Source organism: Megalops cyprinoides, chromosome 9 (assembly GCF_013368585.1).
Source record: "Megalops cyprinoides isolate fMegCyp1 chromosome 9, fMegCyp1.pri, whole genome shotgun sequence".
Classification (NCBI taxonomy): Eukaryota; Metazoa; Chordata; class Actinopteri; order Elopiformes; family Megalopidae; genus Megalops; species Megalops cyprinoides.
Genome location: NC_050591.1, coordinates 15,685,001 through 15,705,711, shown reverse-complemented (window position 1 = coordinate 15,705,711; position 20,711 = coordinate 15,685,001). Strand labels below are relative to the sequence as shown.

Here is a 20,711-nt window from a genome sequence, read left to right as displayed (position 1 = left end):
TTTATTCTCTGCAGCACGTCCTTTGGAAATAGTTCTCTCATTGATTTGTAGCACTCCATGGCAACTTACAGTAACTGATACAGGTGATGTAATATGCATAATGTAGGCCTTATTATTCATGTGATTATGAGTCAGTTGCCTATGATTATGTTTCTTACACTATCAGCGAGTCCAAGAACATGTCTGTATTAATTGTGAAACAAGGAAAGACATATGATGAAGCGTAACATTCCCAACTTTCTACTGGCTTCATGACATAGCAATGAGTTGTGAGCATTTATGTGCCGAACCTGTCTCTCTCACAGATGTTTCATCAACTCGCCCATCCCCACTTCAACAGCAAGGCAAAAGAAAGTTTTCCAGTAAGAAGAATGAATAAAAGAATATGTATATTTACATAGCCTTATTACTGTTTTCTGTGTTTCAGAGTCAGGGTAATTTACAGTGTAAACCGATGTTTTACATTATTTTGAAAATATTGCAAGTCAGTTTCAAGTGTTGGGTAATTATTTTAAACAGATCTAGTGCACACCAGGAAAATAGCAATAATACCAAATCCAAGATGCATAAAATATTTAACAAGGAACAAACAAAAAAAAATTTAAATAAAATAAATTAAACTCCTTCTACTCCTTACTCCTTCTTTAGTGAGTGCTTGGTTGAAGAGTTCCGTCCCTATACAAAGTCACTGAAACCGCTCACAAATGCAGAGGCACCATGTGACACTGTTGAGTCTAGCTCTATGACATTTCTTAAACAGTGCAAAAAATTGCGTTGATATTTGTAATGTGGTATGAGCTATAATCATTGATGGTTTTGCTATCTAAACTTACTTCATTGATGAATTAATTTAACTTGTTGAAGGGAGCATGCAGATGAGTACAGTACAGGCGAAATCAGTTTTAATTACAACTGATCACAACTCCCTCTCAGGAGCCACCTGAGGCAATGTATTCTTTAGACAATGCAAGGACCTCTGTCTCTCTACTTTTTTTGAAATGCAAATGAATTACTTTGCTGAGGATAATTTCCAGTTTACTTAGAATATCATTTTCTTTTCAAATTCACAATTTACTATTATTTATTCAGTTGTCAGAGTTATTCCATTTGCAATATCCTCCTCCCCTAAGAATGAAGAGGTAGCACTTGTAAAACAGTAGAAATAACTACTCACCTCAAAATGCTGCACAGTTATTACTTTAATGCTTTGCAGATGCTTTTCTTGTCTTTTTTTCCTGTAATATACTTTATCTTCTGTCCCTGCTTCCTCTCTGGAGCGTTTTACTGTTGTGGTTTGTCTCGTATGAATGCAAGGTGGTTAGAAGGGCACTAGCTTAATGTAGGTACAGCCGGGATAATTAGCACAGAGGTGCTAACAGCCACCACACCCCGGTCACACATTCTAGTTATGTTGCATATTGCAGTCATGTCCTGTGTTGGTCATGGAGTTCCAGGAAAAAATCAGCGACAACAGGGACATCAAGAAACTGTCACCACACCTGGTGTATGCGTGTGCCACTTTAAGAATCAATGGCTGAAACGATGATACAGAGGGGGGTCACAGAAGTCCCTTTTACACATCATAAACATGTTACAGGTTAGTAGTCATGGATCTCATGCCTGGATTCAATCAATGTTTGTTCTTGACATTTGTTCTCAACTTTGGCAGTCAAATAATTGAAGTCATACTTTTTTCTTCATAAACACAGTGCGCTGGCTTCAGTGATCACCAAAAATAATGATTAAAAAAAGGGCACTTGCCTTAATTGCATTTATTAGTAAGTCCATGTTAAGGGCAAAGGTGAATTGAATCCAGGGGTCAGTGTGTGGTGGCTTGAATACCTAGTGAGCGGAGATATGATGTCCTGCCTTCAGCTTAGAACCTACATGTTCATTGAGGCTGTTTGCCAAGTGCTTAGTGCTTTTGCGGTAAAAACAACTGTGGATATGTGCACACATACACACATGCAGTGAAAGCACGCACAGAATAGCGGTGTGTTGGATGTTTAATTTTCATGCCCAAGATGCCAATAGACATTTGTCTTCAACAACATTCCCTTTGAGCTGCTAGTGACATAAAGTCATGTTCTTTTGGATCATATTCTTCACTTGTTGTTAGTATTCTTCTATTTCTGCTAACATGACAGTCTTTTTTTCCTAAGTACACAGTAAACTAACAGTTATTATAGTCATCATCCTGCATCCTGTCTATTACACTGCTGAAACATTTTAAACATAGGTTTAGAATCTTTATATTTTTAACAAATCACTAGAACTACAAAGAGCTCAGTAAGGCAGCACAGAAAAAATGTACACAGACCAAGCCCGGCTGAAAGACAGAACAGGGGCGTCTGAGTCCTCAGTGCCCCCTGAAGAGGGTGCGAGGGGCACGGCAGTGACCCCCGCCCAGGTCCCGTGCGGTGTAAGCTGTTTGCCGGACAGACAGGCAGAATCCGCGTGCCACAGATGCAGAGTTCAGCTGAGTGCTCCGGTTGGCTACAGTGCAAAGGGTAACGGCGAGGCATTTCTGTGGCCCCGCACATGCCTCCTCTCTCCCTGTCATTAGCATACACATACACGTGCGTCTACATGGTGACGGACAGCCGCAATTAATGTAATCAGTTATTCTTCCCTCGCATGGTTGTGCAAAATATTTAATATATGCAGGCTTATGAAAACACATCATGTTTTTTTGTCTCTCGAATGAAATACTTCACATCTTGATCCCAGTACTGAGGGCTGTCATTTGATGCTGTTGACCTGGCTGAACCGTTTGAGCAAACACTTGTTACATTGTCCTGCGGTTTCTGTTTTATTCAAGTTTTGGACATTTGACGTAAGTGCCATGGGTAAATATCTTGACACATTTAACATTCTTTATCAGGACATGCTAGGATTTGATGGAGTCTTGGTCTGGCAAAAGGCTTCATTAAAAAATTGTGAGCTCTTTTTGTATAAATCTTTAAATGAAGGAAATCTTGGAGCTGTTTTGGAGATTTTGGAGCTATTCAGTATTGCACGTTGTTTAAATATATCCATCTGCTTTCTTGGAAAGGTAAAATAAACTGCTTCATACAGACATCTACTCTAAAGGTATTAACAAAACTGTTCAACTGTGTGTCTAGTCAGGCACTGTAAATTAAGGAGGAATTAATAGTTTAAAAGAAGGTAGTTTGTCATATATTAAAAGGTCTGTACATTCAGGTAAATACTGTAAAAGCCGATTATTTCAACAGCACTACAAATGTATGTTTTTCTGGGCTGTCTGCTGGAATTTCTATTTCTTTGAATGTGTTTATTATTGGTGACCGCTGTGTTGACAATGATGATGGGGCGTCAAGAGTAATTTCAGCCTCATCTTGCCTTCTCTACTTCAGCCATTAGACGCAACTTTAGCTTAGTGATAGGGTCGCTCTTTTTGCCAAATGGCAGACATCACTATGGAGATGCAAGGCTGAAGATTCTGTTTCCATGGGAACCGCCTCTAGCTGGAGTCCTCAGAGCCACCTATGTCCTGGAATGACAGGGAGGTCAGTGATGTCCACATTCTAATTTAGTTTGTCTTTTTCTCTTTTGCTTTAGATAAGAGATTTACCACGTGGTTCAATAATAGGATTTTAATTATACTAAATCAACTCATAAGTCCAATCTACAATGTTCTTTATTTTCCCTTAGTCTTTCTTCTGGCAAATCAAAATATTTGTCTTTGGACAATACAAAGAGTGTCTTCCATTTAGCCCTGATATCTGTATGTTTAACCTGTGACAGAATAGGTCAATGTAAGACAAATTTTAGATTTTGTCTACCCCCCCCCTCCCCCCACCCCCATATACTTACTGTGGGCTCTTGGGGTGTGTAGGTAGCTACAAGCTTCTGATAGGCAGCAATGATACAGTCCCTCCTGCCAAACAAAGATGAAAGATTTTAAGTCCAATGTTCTCTGTGTCATTCTTTTAGCTTGAATGTATCTATCTCATATTGGAATGACCTGAGTTTCTGCAATGGTGTTGTTTTCACAGAGGAAAATTCCCTAATGTGTGTAATGCCCTTCATACCCTCAGCCTCGCACTTACTTGCTGGTAACGCCACCTCCAGGTGGCAGTCCAGGTATCGATTCTGAGGCCAGGAACTTCATTACAAAGAGCAGGTCCGGTTCTTCATCTCTCGATCTCATCATCCTGAAGGCCTCTGGACAGGAAGAGAAGGGTAAGGGGTCAAACGGAATGACCAAACTCTGGGTCAAAGGTCTAGTGTGTTGATGTTGTAGTTCCAGGTATGTACTGGTAACCTTTGTGGTTGAGAGGTTACCTTCATAGTACACAGAGCCAATCAGAATGGAGTACACTGGCTACACATGCTGGCTTGGCCAGGAGAAAATACAGAGCAGTGCAATTGCATTCCATGCACAAAAAGTCATAAATACTATGAAGTCATCGGGATGTAAGGAGAAATCTGGGGTGCGCTGAGGTCCGTCTGGAGGTGCAATGCACCCCTAAGCACCCCCATAGCCCCAGGCCTGGTTTAATATATTATAATATACTTTAAATAAAGTTGAAATACTTCACACTTTGGACCAAAAATAAAGTACCACATTCATATTCTACCCTTAAAAATGATTTAAAAAAATAAAGGAAGATGAAGAACTTTGATAATAATATACAGTATTAGTCAAAAGTTTGGACTTACTTGTGGATGGGTTTTTCTTTATTTTTACTATTTTCCACATTTTAGAATAATAATAAAGACATCAACACTTTGAAATAACACAAACGGAATAATGCAACAACCAAAAAAGTGTTAAAAAACAAAACTATGTTGTATTTTAGATTCTTCAAAGTAGCCAAATTTTTTTATTATTATTAATTTCGAGCATTTAAGCATGAGTCCTTAGATGTTAATGCCTTTGAGTGCATGTTTCCCATGACCTTAATCAGGTGTGTCCAAACTTTGGACTACTACTGTAGGTCACTCTCACCAAAGTGCATACTTTTATCCACTTATTTACTTGCTCAGCTCACTCACTCATTCATTGTCTTTCACTCACTTATTCACTTACATGCTCACTGACTTACTCAACTATCTGACTCTCACCTGCTCTGTCATTCACTCACTCTTATACTCCAGTTCATCACTCTGTTCATGACTCAATGGCCTTCCATTCATTCACTCACTCACTCACTCACTCACTAACTCCACCCCCTCCCAATCCTTAAACACCTGCAACTTTGGCTTCGAGCAGTTCCTCCATCTCAGCCTCTTGCTGCAGTGCCTCCTGTGACATCTTGGGGGCACCAGGGAAGCAAATGATGATTATGCTAATGTTGTCAACACTGCCCTGTGGGGGGAGACAAAGAGCAGAACTGAGGGTTATTGCACTGAGCCGACATCAGGCAGCTTGCTTGAGGTTACGCAGGGGAGTTTTGACTGGGTAGCATTTTGAGGGGGAGAAAATACCCCAGCTGTGGTTACAAACAGCAAACTGTCCAGAAAGTCAGTTATAGGGATGGGTGGAGTACATAACAATACTATTCCTTTATAGTCTTCAATATAGCTCCAGAGTACAGTGATGCATTCTCACTGAGCAGAACTTTGCTGGGAGAACCCAAGAGCCATCAATTAGCAGGGATGTCATTATGAGATCTCTGGCAGTTTAAAATGGCCTACTTGCCAGTTTTAGGTTTATAGAAGCTGGGTTATTTTTGACCTAGCCTGTGACCATAGTCCATGAAAAGACAGGTATCCCTGTCTGTTTTGTCAGTGTCGCTTTGCATTATAGCTTTAGTGGTGGCTTTGGCAAGCTAATCTCATGAGCTTATTTGTTCTCAGCACTCACAGCGCTGAGCCAAATGTTGGACTCATTCTGCAAAAGTAGAATTTAAACAGCATTTTTAATCACTGAAATGGTTCATATGATATTGCTTTTAAAGAAGAAAACAATTTTGGTTGCAAAAACACACTAAGGAAGCTACTATTGTTGGCATGCAAGAACAGACAGATGCTGTGCAGTTTGCTTCATGCCACAAGTGCAGTTTTTCACACAGGTGCATTTTTCTTGTCAAGCACACCTTCTGAATCTTTGTCTAACCCTGGTACCCAGAGTGTCAGACAGCCAAGCTTAGTGTCTCAGTCCAGATGAACCTGGGGATGTTTTAGATATTCACACTGACTCATCAAGTCTCTGCTACTTTGCGTCTGGGGGTCAGATATAACCCATCTTGTCCTGTTCTGATCCACTTGCAAGTAGCGAACAAGAACCAGTTATGACACAATGAGCTTTTTGCTGAATTTAACCGTTATCCTTCGTCATGGCATTTGTGTGTCACGTTATCCTTTTGCTTTGATTTTAATAATTGTTGTTATCACTGTTTCCTTCTCGTTCCTGCATTTCATTTTTGTTTCTGTTCAGTAAGTAATTGCAAGTGATTGTGAAAGGTGGCACGCTTATTACGAGTTGTTTGATTGATTGAATGCTTTGGGAGAAAGTGTGGGTTTATTGATGATCGACGTCATGATTATACAGCCTGAGTGCATCATTTCAAGTAAAACCAATCCTCAAGGTCAGCAGAAATTATGTCTCTGAAATAACATCTTTGTGATCTCGTCTTTGCTTTGAATGAAATACAACAGTATAGCTAGTATTCTGAGAAATTCAGGAATGGGTGGATGTGTTGACTGTCAAGCACTGAGTTTTCCTAGACAGGTATCTAATGAGGTCATAGGGTTCTGGGGTCACATTCACAGATTTGTGGGGTGAGTGTGGTCACTGTCCAGTAGGACCCTCAGATCTTTAGCGTAGGAAGGGGGGAGTACTCCAGTCCTGTCTCTACTGATGAATCAGGGTTTCTCATGCCTGAATTAATACCACTCAGGCCAGTACATACAGAGAGAGCTCAGGGGCCCAGCTGGTCACAGACTCTCCCCTAATCCCTGTCCAGTGTATGCATCTCTCTCTCTCTCTCTCTCTCTCTCTCTCTCTATTAATCCTGTTACTTAGCGACGAAAATATCTCTCACCTGGTACACAGCGTGTTAGCACTTAGCTTTGCCTTTATTAGCACTTCATTATGCTCAGGTGGTAACGTTATGCTCAGTCACATAATGGGGATTCATTTAAAATTACTTGAGCCCTGCCCAGTCATTTGTTTATTTGTTTTTTTCCGAGAGGAATTCGTAACTTCATTTGGTGCGTGTTCATGTGTCTGTCTGTTTGTCTGTCCATCTGAATGGCCTTTGAGATTCTGTCTGTGATAAGTGAGAAACAAAAAACCAGGCTCCATCAGCACTTGGAAAAGGGGTCATTCCACATCCATTCCCTAATCATTCCACAAAAAAGAATGGGACCCCTGTATTTACCCAAAAGCATACAGTTTAGTAACTGCTTTATAAGTGTGATTTCTGTCAGTGGCACCTGCCCCCATCACTGATGAGGACCTGGTGTTAAATGTCCTTATATATCGTGAATAAAGAGTAATTATGTGGCTGGATCATACTACAGCCGAGTTAGCATACAGGACCAGAAAATTCAATGCATGCAGCATTTTTTTCCTATATGAAATTTTTGTTCTGTACTATGTGTTTGTTGCAGATTTGCAAATGCCGTTGCAGGACAAGTTTTTTTTTTATTATGAATCAAACAATACGAACAGTCTGAATAACAGTCAGTCACCCAAAAGTCACCCACACAGCCATGGCTACAGCACGTCAAATGGTGAATCTAACTAGTCTGTCTTACTAGACACCTCCTCTAAAGTGAGAGCTTAGGCACCCTTTTAACCTCTACCTGGGCAGGATTTTGACAGCATTCTCATTTATCAAAAGATTGCAGTATCATCAATTTATATGCATTTTGTCACACATCTGTACTGTTTGTTGCAACCAGATATGAATCCGCACAGAGTGTCTTTATTTGGTCTCCTGCCTTTAAGATTGTTCCTTTGAAAAGTGAGAAACAGCACAACATAGAACCAGGCTCCCTCTGCCCATGGGAAAAGAGGTCATTCCACATCTATTTCCTAATTGTGGCAAACAAGAGAATAGGACACCAGATACCCTCACCCATCCTAGATAAAGCCCTGCCGAGGCCCGAGTGGTTGCCACCCTGCTGAAACTGACCTTGTAGAGACAGAGGTCGATGACCTGGGTGCAGACCTCCCGCAGGTCGTCGCAGACCTGCAGCCGGCTGTGCACGAAGGCGCACAGGTCCTCGTTGCTCATGGCGTCCCACACGCCGTCGCAGGCCAGGACCAGGAACTCGTCCTCCGGGGTGCGCTCCAGCTCGTACACCTCCGGCTCGGGCGACACCAGCTGCTCCGTCTGCGGCCGCCACTCCACCTCCTTGAAGGTGAAGTCGCCCAGCGCGCGGGAGACGGCCAGGGAGCCGTTGACGCGCTGCAGGGTGACGGACCCCCCCGCGTTCTGGATGCGCTCCCTCTCGCGCGGGTTGATGGGCTTGTGGTCCTCGGTGTAGAAGCAGACACGCCCGCCGCGGCACAGCAGGGTCCGCGAGTCGCCGCAGTTGATGAAGTAGATGTGGTGCGGCGAGATCATGACGGCGGCCGCCGTGGAGCCGCTGCGGTCCCAGTTCTCCTGCCGGGAGAGCGTGTGCATGTGCTTGTCGATGCGCAGGAAGCCCTCACGTATCCCCTCCATCACGTCCTCTTTGTCCTCCTCTGCTTTCACCATGCCTGGAGGGCACAGTATCATATATATTTTACAACTAGCGCAAGTGTTCTGTTATGTAACTTGTCAACATGTCAACTTGTGTTGATTTGTGGACTGCAAACCAAGTTCTGTTCATCTGAAGCATTGAAAGTAACTTTAGAAAGCAAACGTAATTCTAAATTGATGGACACAAAGGGGGACACTAAGTGAAAGCAACAACAGAGAGAATTTGATCATAAATTCTTAAAAATTTTTAGCTGTAGTTATTGACCTAATTCAGCCACTCGTCTTCTCTCCATAGATATCTGTAACCCTGACCCTAACCCTAACTCTAAATAAACATAACATAAATGTCTCACCATATTACATAAATGTATTTCAAGATGCATTACATAAGTATGTAATTATGTGCCCTCACTAGTGAGTTGATGTCACCTACTAATATAAAATGATAAGGACAGTCTTGTTTTGAACAACAGACACTTGGTTTAACATTGCATGAAGTCAGGTCCTTACTGCCTCCTTGCTTGACAACCAATATATCAATAAAACCATTACCTGACCATCTCTAAAAAAAAACATCTGCTGTAATCTAGAAGGCAGGGTTACAGGACAGGTATGTCACCTGTGGCCAGTATGTGATCCAGGAGGTTCCGGGAGCAGTACTGTGCTACTGTGCTGCCGGCATGCCCGTCAAACACGGCAAAGTAGCCCCAGTCAGAGAGGTCTCCGTCTATCTCAGGGGTGCAGGTGTGAGCATCCTCCATCTGGGCCCTCCAGCCCTGCATGCTGGCCAGGGCATAGTTGCTGCCCCACTTCGCCTCCCCTTCAGCGGTGTGTTTCTCCAGGATGGGCCTCTCCAGGTAAGGGCTGGGCATGTCGTCGTCCTCATCGTCCTCCATGCCATTCGACACACCTTCCGCCTTCTCCCCCTTGAAGAAGAAGGTAACCATTTTGCCCGTCTCCTTCACCAGCTGGCGCAAGAAGGAGGGAACCTCTACGTTGCTGGCTCTCCTTGCTGTTCTCATGACTGCCCTCTCGCTTCCCGGCCGCTCGTCTCTTGGTTCCTCTCCTTTTCTTCTGTCTTTCCCTTCTTGGCAGGTCTGAGCCTTGCTCCTTGTTGAGTGTCTCTTGCTCCGATGTGCAGTGTGGTAAGTGAACTCACTGAGTTCGAGTCGAGGTACTCATCTCATTGAGTGTTCCTGGAACACTAACTTCCCTGTATTTACCTCAGTCCTCCTCTCTCTCACTGTCACTTTCATTCTGCCATCTACTGCTCTGGTCCTGTACTTTTCTTGCCTGGGCTGTGATTGGTCTGTCTATTTCTGTACACTTATCCCTGGCCATGATCAGCCACTATGTCTCTCTCTCTCTCTCTCTCTCTCTCTCTCTCTTTTGTTTGTGCCGTCTCTTAATCTTAACCTTTTTAATGACCTTAGATTACTAGATTACAAGCATGTCAGCGTTTCATAACACCCTAACCATATAACCGATTAAAACAATGAAACACATGCATGAGTGGGCTGATGTCAGAGTGCATTAGGGGAGTTTAAGCTTTCAAACTGACGATGCATCAGCTGGCTGTAGCCTTTGTCTGCGCACTGTTCTGTCTGTGACGCACCAGACTGTGAGCTGGAGAGTCTAGATTAGTGGTCCACACATGTCTCAAGTGCTGATACATACTTAATAACTGCTCTTAGTCATTGTTTTCACTGTGCGTTAAGGATTGCTGTATAAACCTAACTGGAAATAGAAGTGTAGGTGTGTGTGAGCTAGCTTTTTAACCATTTTCAAAAAAGGCAGCAATGACAGAACTAAATAAAAGAGCTATTACTTACACTGATGCTATTGTGAATAATATCTGAATCTTTCATTTTCAATTAGGAATACATAGAGTGGTTTTAATAGCATTAGGTAGCTTCTGCCTCCTCAGATCTGTATTTGTGTGGAGTCTTTTGAGAGCAGTCATATGGAAAATGAACTTCTACACCAATTGTCTAATTATGCTGCATGCGGTATTTGTGATGCCGGTCTCAGTGTGACTCTTCTGCAGAGGAACTGAGGCTGTCGGATCCAGGTTTGGTCAGCGGAGTGTGGGTGCGTCTGTGTGTGTCTGCATTACAGCTTTATGGTGGTACGAGCTTTATGGCTTGAAACTGTGGTTGTGCACCTTAAGACAGCACGTATTCCCTTTGTGTCACTGTCTCTCACAATGACACAATATCTTTAAGTTACAACTCCTCAAATCCTCAAGTCCCTTGTGTCACATCACACCTCCTACCGGTCTGCCTAAATTAATTTCACCGATTATGATGACTGCACAAGTGTACTGTGGGAAATATGAATTAAAAATAACTGTAAATATACATTTGATTATATTAAGACAGTGCCCTCTTTTCTGTCCAGACAGTGTGTGATAGTCAGCCTTCAACTGAACTAGCTTTTTAAATTTTTGTCCCTACCTTATCACCCCTTACAATCTGCTCCTGTTCATCTCTGCCACACATACAATCCAAGCAGTATTTGAGGCTTGTATACTTCTCAAATATTTCAATTCTGTAGTTGTATAGGGCTTTCCATTTCTTCTAGAACTTTACCATTTTATGTTATAATATGATCTTACTAAATATTAAAGCATGAAAGGATGAACCAGTCAGAGAAGTGGTCATTGCAACCCTCTGGTATCACACCATTATTTGGGGAGATGACATGCAGTGGAATAAACCTAGATGAATGCAGATAATTAAATTACACCAATCTAATGGGATATATTGAATGAAAATGTGTTGATATGTATGATTTTGCTTTTATATTTGTAGTCTGTTGTGAAGAAGCAACATACAGCGGTATACAGTATGTTAGATACATTCCAAAATACAGTATAATACAGTAAGCAGCACATTGCACATGTCTCAAAACATGTTTTAGAACGTCGCAGAAGTCACATAGAACATCTGCCATGGTTAACAACATCTATTTAATAAACTGTGAAGTCTGTAGAAATAATAAACAAAATTGAGGAGCAGTGCCTTCAGTTTCTAAAGTCAAATATGGCAAGTGGATTAATTTGGCATATTGTCTAAGTCTGAGGCTGAGTCCATAAAGGCACTCATTTTAATTGGAAGATATTCTTCCACTCAATGCAGCAGAGGCAGATGAGGACCACACAAATCAATTGCGTAACATTTCTCCTCGCCTGACCCCCTCTGTTAGGGCGATTTCTTGGTTTGCCAGTCCCACGGCATACTGTCCTTCCTCTAAAGTAGCCCGTGTTGCTGCAGGGGTCAGCTGACACATCATGTGACCACTCTCATTTGTAGAGTAGCTCTCGGAAGGGGCCTGTATTGCAGCAGCCAGACAGCAAGCAGCACTCAGTCATCATCCTCCATCCTGCTCAAACAAGCCTACTCAAAGCATCCACTACATTTCTGTGTATTGTAGAATAAACAGGAATTGCCTGGGGGGACATTTATTATTGTGTGTCTATAATTATGTATAGTTCAATTGTATCTAATTGTGCTTTTGATATAACGTATAATAAAACAACACAATTCATACTGATCATTATGCATGTCACATATGGGCAACTCATTTATAGCTTGTTTAGCAATATGTAGAGGTACGTTTTTACATACCTGTGTGCATTGATTTGCATTTTGTGAATCTTTTTGTCATTCCCAAGCAATGACACAATAACGAAGGACACTCAATCAAATAGGCAAAGAACAAGCAGGGGACTGACCTTCCACAGATGAATGAACATGCAAACAGTAAGGCATGAATAGCAAGAAAAAAAATACACACGCACTAGCACACACTCTCTCCATCTCCCTCCCTCTCCACGTCTCTCTCTCTCTCTCTCTCGCTCTCTCTCGCTCTCTCTCTCTGCCCTGCACTGCTCCCCTGCAGTCCTTATGGTGAGAGAGAGAGAGAGAGAGAGCGAGAGGCAGAGCAGGGGGAGGGAGGGAGGGGCAGAGAGGGAGGGCGTGCGGAGGGAGAGAGAGGGAGAGGCAGCAGCTCACCAAAGGAAAAGAAAGAGAAGGAGGGAGGGGGAAGGAAGAGGGAGCGAACAAGAGGGAGATCCACAGGAGCGATCATCCAGGGCAGAGGGGGGGACGCCAGTCTAAATGGGCCCGGCAGTGCCTTGATGGAGTATGGGACAGGTTCTAGGATTCTCCCACTGCAGTGCGTATCCTTTGTATCCGTTATCTTCTGTCTTCCTGCCTGCCTATCTCTCAGTCTATCTGTTGTTGATGCTCCCTCCCCTCCTCCCTCCCTCTCTCTCTCTCACTCTCTCTCCCTCTCTCTCTCTCTTTCTCTCTTCTGTGAGTGTAAGCACTAAAACATTATGGACTGATAGCTAAATGCATGCGTGGAGAGCAAAATGGACCCACCTTTTTTATTGTTGCAGTTCACATTGATGACGTGCGTTTGTGCTTTAACAATTGTATTATGTGTGTATGTGCATTTGTGTCTTTGACAGATCTGTGCTGTATTAATGCATCCCTTAGTCTTGTGTCTGCACTGTTGTCCTGCCACTTATATTCCCTGTAGTATTGTCTGACCTCATGTACAACATTCAGCTAAGCTAGCTCTGAATCTGTGTGTATGCGTGTGTGAGTGTGTGCTGCACTCATTGCAATGTCAGTGTTCTTTTCTCGTTGTTGGTTGATTTATTTCATATTTCAAAGCTAATGTTGTTAAGGCCTCTCCCATCTCAAGGCAGAGAGCCCCAGGTTTTCAGGATACGGAGCTGAGTTAGCATTTGTCTTATCAATTTCAGTTAATATTGGCCTCCCACATCATAGCACAGTCATGTAACTGAAGAGCCGGCTGCAATGAAAACATGCATTTTGGAGATGAAATGTATTGCAGATGCCGAAGACTGGCTATGGTTATTTATTCATGAATGGTTTGATGCCAGGGCTTTGAGTTATTTTCTCTCAGGATAAATTGATAAAATCAGACCTTACAGCTGTGGCTACGGTGCCTAGATCAGATGGTTTTGATGGAGGCCGCCATTCTGTTAGCCTCATCCAGTGAATGAATATACCTACACTGGAAACCAAATACAGTCTGTCTGAAAGAACTGGATACTGCACTCTAATGCTCCTAAACAAAGAGCTCCTGTGCTTGTGAAAGTGAACATAAACATTTAAACTGCTAACTGTCCTAAACTAGCTTTATGTTTTTGCATTAAGTGTGGCAGTATAAGTTGTGCCTTAATTTGGTGGCATTATCCTGAAATTGAAACTGATTTCCATTTGTTTTGTCGTAATTAAAATGATTTAATGTGAAGAACAGAAGGGATACGTTACCCCATTAGAACCAAAGGGAAGTCACCTGCCAATAGTCAGTCCTTATATTAATCTGGCACGCTTGCTAATCACACTAATGTTGTGATAAACAGAGTGGAGAAACTGGCAGTTTAAAGGCATTTTGTATTCTCTCTAAATTCACGCTCAAGACCCACCATTTTCCTCCTTGTATCATCACATATATCGAAAGATAGTCTGATGTTTTAAAGTTGCCACTGAAATTGGTAATCCTGACACAGGCGGAGCTGTGAACTTGTTGATTTGTGCTGAGCTTTTGCCTGGCCTCCTCTGAAAGAAAAGGGGAGAGAGTGGTCTGTAATTAACCTGTGTCAATATTTATGTCAGCTGTAAAAATGTGCTATCTGTTTGGACAGAATTTGCTTGGACAGGCTTATTGCTTGCTGAAAATTCCCCTGCTGTCCCACTCACCTTTAGCCCAGGGTGGCATGTGATCCTGACTACCAAGCGTGGGTTGCTGAATGGAATATTATTTGATCTTGATGCTGTCCCATTGCACCAACAACATTCTCACAGTTCAAATGCAATTTGGTGGCATGCTGTGACTTAAACATGGAGGCATTGGCCTTTCCATCCCATCCTTTTATGCAGGCAGGTGACCTAGCTCAGTGGCATCCACAATTCGATTTCATATGTTTAATTTGTCAGTTATAAACAGTACCATTAAAATGTCTTTCTCTCTCCTTCCAGAGGAATTTGGTTCAGTCTCCTCGACACCTGACTCCACCCCTCCCTGCACTGACGGTAGGGATAACCAGGCACACAGTTCTCCATTCAAGCAACTACTAGTTATACATCATGTAGTCAGGACTGAAGTTTTCACCTAGGCCTCCTACTTTAGACAGACAGCCCCAGCACTGAATTCTGAGTTAGAACATTGCTGGTTTTGATAGGGAGGATAGGATGACTGCATCCTGAGCATTGACTCATAGCTGCAGCAGAATACATTGTTTTGAAGAAAAACATCTTCGTGAATCGAAAGAATCGCCTCAAGAAGTGAAAAGCTTTTGTGCTCTCTTTTTTTCTCCCTCTCTTTCTCAAAGAGGAAAAGTGAAAACACCTTTCACTTTCAATCTTCTCAGAGAAAATTGAAACTCAGTATGCATTTATTCTCAGCATTCAATTGTGTCTGAGTTCAGGATAATGCTTTCTGGCTGTGCCACAAACACCCGTTTTCTCCTTTGACAGAACAGTAGTAATATTTGCCAATGTCTATGAAATCTTCACCACTGCATTTAACATGGTTCTATTTTCATGGTCTAGGTGGTAATGAGGAGTCAGACTTCCCAGAGCTACAGACGGCACGGGAGTGGTCTGAGGATGAGGACGACGGCGAGGAAGACGAAGGGGGGACCAGCAGCCCGTCAGTGTGGGGGACCCCAAGACAGAACTCCTTCGAGCTCACCTTCTCCTACATTGCCTTCACGGAGCCCGAGGCGGGTGGGGCCTCACGGAGGGACTCGATGGGTGGGGGTCGTCGCAGGGGTGGGTCGCGGGGAGGCCGGGCCGTGCTGAGCCGCGTGGACACAGAGGAGAGCCTGCTGCCCTCCGACTCCCCGGAAGCAGACTGGGAGCACCACACTATGCTGTCAAGGCAGGAGGAGGAGGAGGAGGAGGTGGAGGAGGAGGGGCCAGAGGGGGAGCAGCCCCAAAAGACACCCAGCCTCGAACTGAGAGACCAGCCCCCACCGTCCCATAGCTGTGACCCAGAGCCACAGGACAGGGACCCGGAATGCCAGAGCAGTGAACAGGAGGAGCCCTCGGGCACCCAACACCACGACCACGCGGACAGCTTCTCAGGTGAGGGGAGGGAGCAGGGTACTCAGTGGGACTCCATTCACTGCGCTATGGTATGGGAAATCTGTCTTTCAGAGGCATGGGGATCACAGGGAGCCACAGTAACATATATTAATAAAACAGTCATTTTACTGGTGTTTTGGGCTGTGCTGTGGATTCAAGTGTAAGGATGTTATTGTTTCTTGGTGTCTCAAGGCTTATGTACATGCAAGTAAGTGTGTGTGTGTGTGTGTGTGTGTGTGGGTGTGTGTGTGTGTGTTTGTGCTTGTGGTTAGTGTGTGTATGTGTGTGTGTGTGCTAGCTTTTGAGTGTGTAGTGTGTTCAAGTATGTGTGCTGCCATCATGGATGTCAGTAATTATTAGTCACTCTTGAGATTGAGTGTGTGTGTGTGTATGTGTGTGTGTTAGATAGTTAGATATCACAATCCTCTTGTAGGTACCAGTTGTTTGAGCTAGTGGATAATGATAGACAGGCTAGAAGGAAGGGTAGTCATGAAAGGGGGCTGTTAATACTACATATTGAACTGACAGTTGCAGACAAGGGATTCTCCTAAAAAATACCACTGCTAGCAATGCAGACACAGTACATGAGCATGATTAAACCATAAACCCATGGAAATAAGATGCAAAAATTTCAGATATTGCCATCTCTAACTGTAACTGCAGTTGTGGCCTGTGCATGAGCGATAGCTTGTAGTCATGTTCTCTAGCCACCAGGATGCAAATGTGAACGCAGCAGTGGCAAGGTTCAAAGTATGTGATATGACTCACAGAGAAGGTGCTCCTGATCAAATGTCCTGTAACATCTCTCTGGCATGAACATATGAGATCATCCTCTTCATAGTCCGAGGTCCATAACAGTATGCCTCCCACAGGTTTTGGTACCACTCGATTTACAAAGGACATACCTGGTAACAGTTTGAACTCTTTGGTAAACACCCAACTTATATTAAAGCACCACATAGAGAAAACAAAGATAACCAAGTATTTTATGTGACCTGGGATATTTGAGACAATCTCCCACAGACTCCTCTTTTTCTGAAAATCCCATAATGGTACATGCAGAGCACAACAAAGAAGTTCATGCTGTGTTACAGGTAGTTTCCCAGAGTGCAGCTTTAAATTGACTTATGAGAAAAAACCATATTCAGGAAATATTGAAATGTTTTACTCAATTTACTTTTTATAGGGGTGTGTCTTAGTAAGTTATTGTCAAATCTTGCATGTACAGCAGTGTGAATAGCTAAATCCCAACACTGATATGATCCATTGCCTCACACAGATTATGCTATAACCATGTTCTCTTTTCAGTATGGTAGTATGTGTAGGGACCGTGGAGGTCTCTAAGATGTGTTGTATTTCTAGTGAAATTACTGCTAAATTGCATATTTTTTTACAAGCCTAAAACCCCATTCTGCTTCATCTTGATATTTACACATGAAATATGGTGCATGGTGTGCGGTGAGAGTCTGCCTTCAAAGAGAGAATTCTGGAAAGCCTTGAAAATTTAAATTATTGCATGATGTAGCAATTATATCTGAGATAACACTCCTTGTGGAGTTTAGGTTCAAAAGGCGGGCCTGATTTTTGCAGTGTAGCAGGTTTCCCTTAGATATCCATACTGGAACATGTGCGTATTTTCTCATTTACATTGCCAATTTTGTTGGCTGCCATACACATCTTGAATGCATCAAAACTGGAGTTTAATATAGGATGTTTGAGATCTCACCCAAAACACTATAATAAAATACAGCCGGGCCCGTGTCTTGCTTGGTTTGTCAATTAATATCTATTTTGTGTTCTCAGAATATAAAAAAATATGTGAGTGTATTTTATTTCAACTGTACCCTACATGTGGTGTGATGTCATAATGATGTCATGTCACTTGTGTCTGCAGTGTTATTGCTCCCAGGAGCAGATTCCCTCATTGCTGCAGAATCCACAACTGCATTGTGTGCATCTGTGCAACCGGAAAGTGGAGTCACTGATGTAACATCATCCACTTCGTCTTCTTCCATTGGTCAAAACACTCAGGAAGAGCCAATCAGCGAGCAGTGGTTCTCAACGTTAAACCTATCAGAGGGTAATGGGAGGTGCATCCAGATAACAGGTAAGGCATTTTTTTCATATTTGCGTCAACATTTTCTGGCTTTCCCATTGATTTCCTTTTCACCGTCTTACCTTACACCATTATGACCTTAGGTTAAGTTTCCACTCTGTGGGGACTTTTCTTGCTTTTCTTGTGGTCATATGGGTTGTATCCTGGTACCAGAGTTTTCCCTGTAGTTATATATCAGCTCCCCATGTGTTGTTTTTGCTGTGGGAGGCACAAGACCAGTGATGACCAGACTTCCCATCTTATGTCAGCTTAGACAGACCCCAGATTCACTGCTGTCTCAGCCACCCTTAAGTGGCTCTGGCCTACAAATTAATCAACTGTTCAGCAAGTCCTTACCCAAAATAGAAAGGGGGGAGGCATACACTGATTTGTTCACTCCTAGATTACCCATAACTCCCAGCATGCGACAAGGAGCCTCATATAGATGTTTGAGTCACAGCCTTGAGTGCTCCAGCGTCTCCATGGTGACAGCCCCCTGGGACTGGTGGAAGAATGGGCAGGTTACACGCTAAGGATCACAGAAAGACAGACAGGTCCCTGCTGTGTCTCTGTGGACCAGACACACTCTGATAGCTGAGGTTGCTGTGGTCTCTCAACGTGCACGCTGGAGAGGGGAGCTCACAGGGCGGGAGTGGAAAGAGTGAGAGAGTGGAAGTGAAGGAGTAGAAGAGAAAGAGGTAAAAGGTCTGAGCGACAGTTGAGCAGGGAGGAAAAGGGAGATATGCATCTCCTGTAGCCCCCAGAGTCAGTGTAGATGGGACAGCATGGAGGAATGAATGAGTCATGCAATATGCACACGGAAGCGGTCCCCTGATCTTATTATAGTGGGAAGGGGAGCAGGCATTTGCATGTTCATGGCCTTTCAAAAACGTGTAATTACCAAATGAATCACATGCTGTCAAACACTTGTACAAAACATTTAAAACAAAGGAGTGAGCCCTTTTTGTGATTTGTACTTAGTTTTGAAGTAGTTGCACAGTTTTGGGTGTGTGGGTGTGCTTTCATATTCTCTTAGGAGTGCACGTGTATGTGTATTGTATTGTAGCCGTGTATGTGTGTGTGTGTGTGTGTGTGTGTGTGTGTGTGTGTATGAGAGAGAGGGAGAAACTATGTATGGGTATTGTCTTTAAGGCCTTTGTGTGTGTGTGTGTGTGTGTCGTCTTTTGTTTCAGACCAGTGTGTGTGTGATCATTGTGAGTGCATTTTGCACGCTCCGTGGGTGTTTTCATGTTTGCGTATTGTGTTTCAGCAGAGCAGGCGTGTGTGTGAGTGTGTGTGTGTGTGTCTTTGGAGGCGGGCACAATTGGACGGATATAATTAGTCTGGCCGGGCTGTTTACTGCTGACAGGGCAGCAGTGGCCAAAAGCAGCCCTGAGAGCCTGAGAGAGAGCAGGGAGACTGAGAGAGGAGGGACTGCCAAGGAAGCCGCTAACATGTCCAGCAAAGGTGAGGCACCGTGCAGAGACAGGGAAACGGGGAAGCCAAAACGTGGCACAGCACTGTGTTCACCCAGGACCGTGCGCCTCCAGTCAGCCCCCGGTGTGACTGGGCTTGAGTTGTTTGGGTGGAGGTCTACAGAGGACGAACCAGCGAGGGTCTAGGCTTGGTACACCCTGCTGGTCTCTCTCAGCAGATGGGGCAAACTTTTTGAGACCATACGGGCCGAGGGGTTAGCAATGTAGGGTCGTTCCTCACATGTGTGCTGGAACTTAATTGATGCCTTGATGGAGCATCGCTGAGCTGCAGAGGACCCATAGCCGGTGTGGGAATGACAAGGAGGTGAGACCGTAAGCAAGGTGTTCGATATCTGGCCTGGTGGAGTGCTTGTGAATCAAGTCGGCGGCTACCCGTTCAGCCATACCCTTGGTGATTACTGGAGCAGCTGCGGGCTTGCAGGGACTGTATTTTTACACGGTGAAAGATTCCAGGGCTTTGGTTCTAATTGGGGGATGCCCAGCCCCGATTTGCACCTCACGGTAATGGGTGTGAGCTCACAGAGAGGCTGCTGTTATACTGGTCCTGGAGCAGTTGGCTTCAGTGTGGGCGGGCAACTGTGTGTGTGTGTGTGTGTGTGTGTGTGTGTGTGTGTGTGTGTGTGTGTGTGTGCGTGTGTGTGTGTGTGTGTGGGTGGGTGCAGAGCCAAAAGCTTTTTGAACTGGCCATTGAATTGTTCGGAGAAATCGAAATGAAACTTTGACTCGTCATTGTACAGTTGCATTTCAGAATGCTCCCACCTGAACTGGTATAGATCCGTTTAAATATAGACATAGCTATAGCTATAAACACAAGCATTGGAGGAAGGTTAAATGGCATGTATTTTTAACTATAGTGACCAGCCCAGGCTTAGCTTAATGCAAGCTTTGTGCGTAATACAGGTAGCTGTGGTGTGGGGAGTGGGATGAGCCCGGGGCTTTTCCTGTGTTTTCTGTGTTTCCACTTCCTCTAACAATGGTCTGCTCAGTTCTTCATGAATAGGGTCACCTCTTTATTTCCTCTTTGGAAGCCATGATGGAACTTTTCATGGACCGAACTTCTGCTCCTCGTTGGCGCAAGGGGGTTGTTATTAGTAATGGTCTTTACACGTCCTGCGTAATGGTTTCTCAGTAAAGCCGTGCTTTGATCATAGTATCTGTGTTGGCTTCACAGACTAGCTGTTATGTTAGGGAGGGGGTGCTGCATATCTTAAGTCCGCATACAACTGCAAGAGAATAAGTTTGTCTGCTGTCCAACATCCCTAAACCAACCAGTAAACCAAATGAAAATACAAACCAGCTAAAGTAGAGAATGACTGAGAATGAC

General features: G+C 43.7%; 2 protein-coding genes across 3 annotated transcripts in view; one reads left to right on the top strand and one right to left on the bottom strand.

Moving 5' to 3' along the window:
• Positions 1-3,484: 3,484 nt before the first annotated feature.
• Positions 3,485-9,692, bottom strand: ppm1na (protein phosphatase, Mg2+/Mn2+ dependent, 1Na (putative)). Its single transcript, XM_036536625.1, has 6 exons — positions 9,286-9,692; positions 8,112-8,683; positions 5,218-5,335; positions 4,074-4,188; positions 3,838-3,901; positions 3,485-3,514 (listed from the first exon to the last, which is right to left on the bottom strand). The coding sequence occupies exons 1-6, from the start codon at positions 9,686-9,688 to the stop codon at positions 3,485-3,487; spliced, it is 1,302 nt and encodes a 433-aa protein (XP_036392518.1). The 5' UTR covers positions 9,689-9,692.
• A 3,020-nt stretch (positions 9,693-12,712) lies between these two features.
• The window catches only part of rtn2a (reticulon 2a), a 14,293-nt gene continuing 6,294 nt past the window's right edge, over positions 12,713-20,711 (top strand). Inside the window, exons 1-4 of one of the 2 annotated variants that reach the window (XM_036536447.1) lie at positions 12,713-12,845; positions 14,687-14,740; positions 15,260-15,796; positions 17,691-17,903. In XM_036536447.1, the coding sequence (XP_036392340.1) occupies positions 12,815-12,845; positions 14,687-14,740; positions 15,260-15,796; positions 17,691-17,903 (835 nt within the window). In that variant the 5' untranslated portion in view covers positions 12,713-12,814. Of the gene's footprint in view, positions 12,846-14,686; positions 14,741-15,259; positions 15,797-17,690; positions 17,904-19,275; positions 19,359-20,711 lie in introns of those variants that run through there. The other variant, XM_036536448.1, reaches the window with a different exon arrangement.